This window comes from Typha latifolia, chromosome 10 (genome assembly GCF_019914945.1).
Source record: "Typha latifolia isolate L0001 chromosome 10, TyphaL0001v2, whole genome shotgun sequence".
In the NCBI taxonomy this organism is placed as follows: domain Eukaryota; kingdom Viridiplantae; phylum Streptophyta; class Magnoliopsida; order Poales; family Typhaceae; genus Typha; species Typha latifolia.
Genome location: NC_133095.1, coordinates 11,299,667 through 11,308,069, shown reverse-complemented (window position 1 = coordinate 11,308,069; position 8,403 = coordinate 11,299,667). Strand labels below are relative to the sequence as shown.

Here is an 8,403-nt window from a genome sequence, read left to right as displayed (position 1 = left end):
ATAACTAATACAATATGGACAACATTTTCTATTATACAAACATAATATAAAATAGTGGAATACAATAACATAAGTCGGTATAACTCATTTTTTATGTAAGTTACCTTATATACTATCTCACATTCCTCAAACACTACCCACCTTCTTTCTCCATGAGTATCCACTCATACGGTCGACCTCTACCATCCCAGGGCCGTTCGCCACCCTCAGACGATTGCCACAATGTCGACATTCATATTTTTATCCAATTTCGATCTTCCTCCACTCTTTTAGCTATATGTTTTCAGTCTGACTTTAGAATCACTTCATTCTAAGGCTATTAGATCTGTGATTCTTAAGACTATCACCCGTAAAATGTGTAGAATTTTCCTATGAACGAATCGTTTCAGATTTGGTTTGTACCACAAGATGATAAATGTTCCTTAAAGATAACTTATTTCTTATAATTTCTAATCTTGATTAATAATAAGTTGCTGATTATTTTTTTATAATAGACTTTATGGAGTTTGGAAAGAACAATCTCATCAAAGAAGTACAATTCTTCAAGATTCTATAAAAAAACAGTGGCAATTGAGAGATCCAGCTTGTTTCCTCCTACCATACTCACAGCCACTAATTAAGATGGGATAAGTTCTGACTAATTTTCTAATTGCCAGCGAAATAAGTGAGCTCCAATAAAAATACCATTCATTCACTTAAACCTAACTATTTATAGTTAAAACCAAATTAAAAAAAAATAATTTTCCCATGTATAAATTATTTAAAATGATTCTAGAAGCTATCTAATGTTAGCAAATATCATAGTATAAGAAAAGAAAATATTTTTAATGTAACCAACAAGTACTTTACACTGTAAATTTAAAGAAAAGATATTAGCTATCTAAGCCCCTTTATTTTTAATAGAAGACCTTTAATATAGAGTGAATTTTATTTTTAAGGAAAATTTATATATAACACCCTACCTTTTAGCTAAATTTGCATTTATACCCTACATTTTTATTATTTACAGATTGAGCCCTATGATTTAATTAATATTTGCTGAAAACACTATATGTTAGATTTTAACCGTTTGGGCAGATGGGAATATTCCGTCAAATTTATAATTAATTTTTTTAAATAATGAAAATACCCTTATACTTCTTCTTCCTCTCATTTAGGGCAGAACCCTATAGCTTCTTTCGATCAAGAAAATATAGGATTTTCTCTTCTAACAACTCTATCTTCTCCTCCTCTATCTTGGGTTTGATATTTTCTTTAGATTTAGCTTTAGATTTGAGAAATGGCATAGCTTCGATTTTTAGAAATGACACAGCTTGGGTTTTATTTTTTACAACAATTTCACTGATCAAATCCTAAACCTACATCCTATTTGAAATGTTAAAGTATGGATTTCAGAAATGGCATAGCTATTAGATAATTAATGAACTCAAATTTACTTTTAATGTAGCTCCCAAGAGGATTAATGTCATTATCAATAAGCTCAAATTTGAGTTGCAATGATGTGGGTGAAAACTTTAGTTGCCTTTTTGGTAGGGGTGTATGCAAAATTTGAGTTTCTAATATGAAGAAGAAAAAAAATAGAAGACTTTAAATTAACAATGATCGCATTTAAGGTTTTTTGAAATCTAAGATAGATTTGGGTATTTGTTGGGTTAAGTTTGGTTAGTTTAAGTTAGGTTAGGTTAGGTTAGGATAGGTTAGGTTGAGTTTGGGTTAAATTGTGTATATGTTGGGTAATTTAGACGAATGTATTTTGATAATCATATTAGTATACTTAATTTAACCGTGGGGTTTGGTTAAGTTAAGCTAAAGAACTAACAACAGGGTGTTTTCTACAAATATTAATTGAATTATAGGATTCGATGTGCAAATAGTGAAAACGTAGGGTGTTATTGCAAATTTAGCTAAAAGGCAGGGTGTTACATACAAATTTCTCTATTTTTAAATTAGATGTACACTTTTTTTTATAGTTAAATGTGCACAATTGAGGCTTTTATATTTTAATTATATTTATTTTTCCAATTTAGTATATAAAAATATGTGCATATATTTTCTATAGTTGATGCATATATTGTTATATCATAATAAATATAATTTATATTTACAATACAAGTTAGAATCTATTATTATATTAAAAAATTTAAATGCAATTAAGTTGTAAAAAGCCACGTGTTTACATTTGATATGTTTTAGAAACTAAAATGTTTTATTTTTCCTTTTTGCAAATTGCTCCAATTTTAAAGGTTCAATAAAAAGTTTAGAAAAGCATACGAACTATATAAATGTGAATTATCCCCAAATTGTTTCCATCTCCCGCCATGGCTATTCTTCACTCCTCATCGCACCTCCCCGTCCGCCGGCTCGCCGTTCCTCTCTTCCGCTCCTCAATCAGGTTATCCAATTTCTCTTTTCAATTACTTCCCCAATTCCTCCCCGGAGAACCGAAACCCTTAAAGGTTTTCCTAAGGAATTCCTCTCGATTCCCTTCAGGTCGAGCCTTCCCTTTCCGGCCGAGAAGGCAAGATTCCACCGGGAGCTCGATGCAGCCGTCAACGTCGTCGAGCGCGCCTGCCGCCTCTGCGTCGATGTAAACCTAATTTCCATCCCAACCTTTGCATAACTGATGCCATTTCTCAAAACAAAAGGCATTTTTTTCCCAGCAAACACTAATTCTTGTCCGAATCTCTGAGAAATTTAGCGTACTTACAAAAAAAAAGTATTTTTTCCTATAAATTTAATTCATTTTTCAATTTTCTTAATCAGGTCAAGAAATCCTTGCTCTCGGATGATCGCCGGATTCTTGAAAAGAACGATCAGACTCCCGTGACGGTGGCGGATTTCGGCGTGCAGGCTCTTGTCAGCTTGGGTGACTTATCTTGAAATTGTTAGCTTTAGTTTCAAAATGGTTTTAGTTGATATAATATTGCATTGGGATCGCAGAGCTGAAGAGATTGTTTCCTTCGATACCATTTGTGGCTGAGGAGGACTCCGGGTTTCTGAGGTCAGGTGATAAGGATAATAATAGTAATGTTCTTGTTAATGCGGTATACAGTGCGATAGTTGATAAGGTGAACAATGGCGATGAGCCTTTGACTTCTGATGATGTGTTGGAAGCTATTGATAGAGGAGGGAAAGACGCAGTCTCTTTTGATTCAAAACCTGCTACCTATTGGGTAAGGTGGAATCCTTACTCTGTTTTATCAAATTTTATGTATACTGTTGGATTAAATAGTGACAGGATATAGTATGTTTGTCTGTAGGTTCTTGATCCAATTGATGGCACTCGAGGATTCTTGAAAGGCAGCAATGCACTATATGTGGTAGGGGTCTCTTTCTTTTACTGTATCCAGTTCGGGATTCATGATAGTACAAAATGACTCATTTGAAGCCATTATTTCTATCTTCTGGTTCGCACTCTTGCGTACTACCATTTATTTCAGTTTCACTCTTTGTTGCCAACACATATTTTTAAGGGAAACCTTGATTCCATGATTCTTGAGTTAAACTGATATATTTAAAATTTTAATTATCATTTTGGGAAAGAGACGTGATTTAGTGCATCAGATTACTTTGTACTAGTGAATCCTTTTGTTAGGCATATCAGTCCTGGAATATCTCATATTCAGAAGGTGAAAATCAGCAGAAGAATCCTATCTATATTTTAGCCTAGGCTTTTTCCATTAAAACAACAGTGATAGCTTTGTATGTTGGTTTCTTGCCAATATTCCAGAAAAGCTCTTCTTGACTTGAGTCTTGTGAATGGTGCAGTTTGAAGTATGCTTATGTCACTTGTGATATTAAGAATGCCGCTTAATTGTTCGATCAATTGCATGTTTAATAAATTGAATTTTCTGACTTTATAATGCATGTGATAAGTTTACATTTCATCAAAAGAACATCAGAAAATGTTGCCCGCGTTTCCATCTTATTCAGGAAGAATATGAAAATCAACCTCTTACCATTATATTCTCTTATTACAACTTGGGTAATCATCCAATTGAACTTGTTTCTGTTTTCTTGTTTCCCTTATGATGCTTAAGCTACACTTGTTTTTTCCAGGTGGGCTTGGCTCTCATAGTGAAAGGAGAAATTGCACTAGGTGTAATGGGATGTCCAAACTGGAATAATGATATCCTACCTACCGAGAAATGTGATGATAAAGTTAGTGCCTCTGGCCTAGGGATCATAATGGTTGCCCATGCAGGCTGTGGAACATGGACAAAGAGCTTTTCTCATGTGATGGGTGACATTGTCGGAGCTCAAAATGTCTGGAAAAGATGCTTTGTTGATAGCTGCTCTCTTCTGCACAGGGCACGATTTTGTATTCCAGACAGCCAAACCTGGGAATTAATACCACTATCTGCTCTCTTCAGCTCAACCGTCAACAAAGATGATCATAGAGATGAAAAAGTAATACTTCTTTTGCCAACTTGTTGTGGCAGGTATGTTCTCTCTCTGTTCTTCGAAGACTCCTTGCACTGACATTTTCAGATATGCTTCCATTTCAACTACTGGTTTAGTATGTTTAGCAAGTTAGACTTTAAAGATGCTGTTGCTGCAGTTTTCAGTTTGATAACTCTAACATCTCTTGTCTATTGGAAACAGGTTGTTTATCACCATCAAACTAAAGTTAAAACCTAAATTGTTGAATTAACTTTGAGAGATTTTTTTTCTCGATGATTATGGCTATCTTTGGTCCTCTTTTTAAGTTTTTTCTTGATTTGACTATTTCATGCTAGTGGAGTCATCTCAATGACTTAACTATCTGCCCTTGTGACAATGGTTACTACTGGATTGATGAGAGCTGTATTTTCCAGGACATGACTCTGTTCTTGTTGGAAGAAGCAATGCAATCATCATACAATTATCACGCTCTTATTAACATGGGTGTATTGTGTATTTTGTCTCTTTTGCTGTTAAACTTCCTAATGAGTTGCTTTAACATTTAAGTGCTTATTTCTCATATGTTTTAAAAAGATTTATGCATGAAGAAATTCAAACCATATTCAAAACCCTGCATGAAAGGTCAGATGATCTTTGATATGAAGAGTTTATTTTTTTTCACCAGACCATTGTTAGACTTGCAGATAAATCCATTATCCAATGTAAATTTTTTTTTTGCATAATAAAGATAAGCAATATTATACAAATACACCTTTTTTGCCCAGTGATTTCTATGAGAAGGGAATAAAACTATGAATTTTGTAACCATTCAGTGTTGAAGAAGAAGGTTTGTTTTTTTCGGAAAAGCTTATTGTTTATCCATATAAATGCCATGTGATAGGTGTTTAAGACTGAAGTTATATAGTCTCATTTTGTTTTCTAGTCATTGCTCAGTTTTTTTGGAGTCATTTGTATTATACTGCTCAAGTTAAGATGCTTTGTAGTTTGTACCTTTTGTTCTTATCTTATGTCATATTTTTTATTACGTGACAAATTATCCAACCTGCGTCACCTGACCACATATCTATGGCTGTTTTGCTTGTTCTTTGTTCCATTTGTACTCTTTTTTTTGTGAGATTGTCTGTATGAATCTTGGTCGATAAAAGCTAGATAGTTTGATTTACAAACCTATAGGGGTATAATATCTTCTTGCTATTGCTTCTTGTAGCTTGTGTAAGTATCTAATGGTAGCTTCTGGTAGAGCTTCGGTTTTTATTCTCCGATCAAGGACTCAAACTGTAATCAAGGTACTGACTTCAGATTCCAGTCAACATAGAGTAGTAAAAGTGTGTCCACTAGTGCAGCAACATGAATTGATTGTCTTATTGTTTTCATTACATAGGTCTGGGATCATGCGGTTGGAGTTATATGTGTACACGAAGCAGGAGGGCAGGTATGTCTTCTGTCCATATTGTGTCATCTTTCTACTTTCATCTTTGGTAATCTTTCTCGGTGATTTTCTATGAACTAATTACTAAGTTACTTATCTTACTGGTTATGACCTTTATGAGTTTTGATAGCATCTTCCATTTCATTGGAGGACAAGCTTCAAGGGATTGTTATTCAGTCACAGTAAGTAAAGTAGAAAAGGTGCAACAGTCTACTGCCAAGATTACAACCACGAAAATCAGGAAACATAAAAATATAAACAGGAGGGCAACCTAAACACCATCCTCTGTTGCACTTTAAGGTGTTAGACTAAATAAAAAGAGTGTCAAGCATCTTTTTTTTTACTTAGAAGGTGCATTTTACAGGGTTTTTGTGGTTTATTGTTGTACGCCCATACTTTTTCTTCATTTATTTTGTCTTAGTGTATCGACCCTTTTGAATCCCTACTTTGTCCACTGTACTTACTATGACTAAAATTGGATGTCTTGTTATGTAATTGATTGTAAGGGATGTGCTTCTTTGATATATGCTGAACCTGATTTTGACATGATAATTATTTACAAATCAACAGGTTAGTGATTGGAGTGGAGATCAGCTGGACCTTGCTGCTGACCAAAGAGAGCGGAGAATCATCTTTCCTTCAGGCGGCGTGCTTGTGACAAATGGCATACTACATGAAGAGATTTTGGACATGATCTCGTCAAATTCTTCAGTAGTTTGATATGCATCGCTTCTTGGACGACATACTGATCAAATTCTTAATGAAGTAATTCTTACCTCTTTTTTTAAAGAAAAATAAATCAACTTTTTGTCGTTATTAAACCACATTCCCTAACTTTTGTCTATGTAATGCTGTTAAAGGAGCAAAATAAGTTTGATGAACATATTCCGAAATTAAAATGTTAGAAAAGGCCCTCAAACATGAGAAATATTCAAACTAAGGTGCTTCGCATGTATCTATGTTTATCTTTTTAATGGGTTATTCATTATCTAGGAGCGGAATGTGGTAATTGATTAATTCATGATTGTTTAGTGTTGCTTTGCCTCATTGAGACACAATGCAGTATTGCACTAAGACAGTAAGACAAGGAGTATACTTAATTTTCTCTAGCAAAGCATATAGGTTTGCACATCATCTTCAATTCTTCATCATTGATGGTTGGTCACCAAAAAGGAGCAGAGCAAATGTCTTCCATGAGGTCATTGGAGTGCAAAAATTAGCATATATTAACTTAAAGCTCTTCTCAGAAGGCATCTATGAATCATTAGTTTCTAGAAGTCAAACCATATATATTTTGAAGCTGTGAATAGGAGAAAGCTTCAAAATGAATCTTCTACTCCTATCTGTGGCTCTTCTATAGCTCCACATTTCTTTTCCATAGATTGGACGCTATTGATATCTTTTTTAAATTTCTTTTCGACAAGCATTGCTGATATAAAAAAAAGTCAATATCTGTAGACTTTTTTGAAAACCAGTAACACGAAAGCTTTTAAAAGGTATATTCTTATCCAGTTGCACATTTACACTAGAAAATGACATAAAATTGTCTCCCTTAAAAAAGAAGAATATGCTAACATGCATATTACCTAATCATCCTCTATCAATAATTTCATTAATTTGCAAGACATAATGGTCAAACCATTACATCCAATAATTCCATATATGGCTATAATAACAAACATAATTTATGGGATTAAGATCTCTTGTAATATCCCTGGCCACTAGAGGACATATGCATGTAGTTTTTCAACACATATAAATTAAATGAAGATGATGTCTCAACTGCATAAGATTGGTCCTAGCAAATGCTGAAACAGGCCCATGTTCAATGTATACTCGCAATAAAAGGACACCACATTTAAACATGGCACTATGAATTAATGCACTTTAATTATACTTGGATTAGGGACACTGTATGATTCTCCTATATTTGTGGAAAATTTAATTAGGGTAAGATTGCAGTAATAGATTATTGGCACTAAATCTTTAAAACTTGGGCAAGCCCTATAAATAAACAATCTAAACGCATCAATCAAATTATTAGTGCTCATACGAACAAGTAACACCTGGGATTAAAATGAGTATAAAATCTTCTTATATTAATGACTTATACTAGATGATGGACAGGTTATGCTAATTTAGTTCATTGTAAGAAACTATTCTATGGATGAAGTCAACTTGAAGATGTGATAATCTACTCCATTTGGGCAAGTAATACGCCATCAAATGCTAAGATGATGCCACATAATCTCACTAAATTCTTCGCTGCTAGTCTAAACAACCTTTGCTTTTGCAAATAAAAAAATAGAAAATTATTCATTGTTTTTCAGGGGCACGAAATCTTGTGATATCATGGTCTTCATTAATGCTTTACTAGCAACTATAAGCTGTAACTTTATCTTAGTTAGCAGTGACATAATTAAGCCACCAGTTAGCCATTTGTCTATGCCTCTAATTTTATATTTACAAGTGATGCTTACTCATTATGCAATTGTACAATACTCTATGATAAGAAATTATACTTTTAACCTACAAAATCTTATGCCTGTGTGGAAGGAAACATGTCCTAG

At 33.7% G+C, this 8,403-nt stretch overlaps 1 protein-coding gene across 1 annotated transcript; it reads left to right on the top strand.

The window, feature by feature from the left end:
* Positions 1–2,241: 2,241 nt before the first annotated feature.
* LOC140795969 (putative 3'(2'),5'-bisphosphate nucleotidase, mitochondrial) lies at positions 2,242–6,784 on the top strand. Its single transcript, XM_073148802.1, has 9 exons — positions 2,242–2,392; positions 2,491–2,587; positions 2,764–2,866; positions 2,941–3,173; positions 3,261–3,320; positions 4,060–4,442; positions 5,612–5,690; positions 5,786–5,836; positions 6,404–6,784. The coding sequence occupies exons 1-9, from the start codon at positions 2,319–2,321 to the stop codon at positions 6,551–6,553; spliced, it is 1,230 nt and encodes a 409-aa protein (XP_073004903.1). The 5' UTR covers positions 2,242–2,318; the 3' UTR covers positions 6,554–6,784.
* Positions 6,785–8,403: the final 1,619 nt, after the last annotated feature.

Excerpts from the sequence above, each read along its gene's own strand:
- LOC140795969 (XM_073148802.1), top strand. The coding sequence starts at position 2,319 with ATGGCTATTCTTCACTCCTCATCGCACCTCCCCGTCCGCCGGCTCGCC. Across the intron at positions 2,393-2,490 it reads CTCTTCCGCTCCTCAATCAG|GTCGAGCCTTCCCTTTCCGG; the intron begins GTTATCCAATTT and ends GATTCCCTTCAG. Across the intron at positions 3,321-4,059 it reads GCAGCAATGCACTATATGTG|GTGGGCTTGGCTCTCATAGT; the intron begins GTAGGGGTCTCT and ends TGTTTTTTCCAG.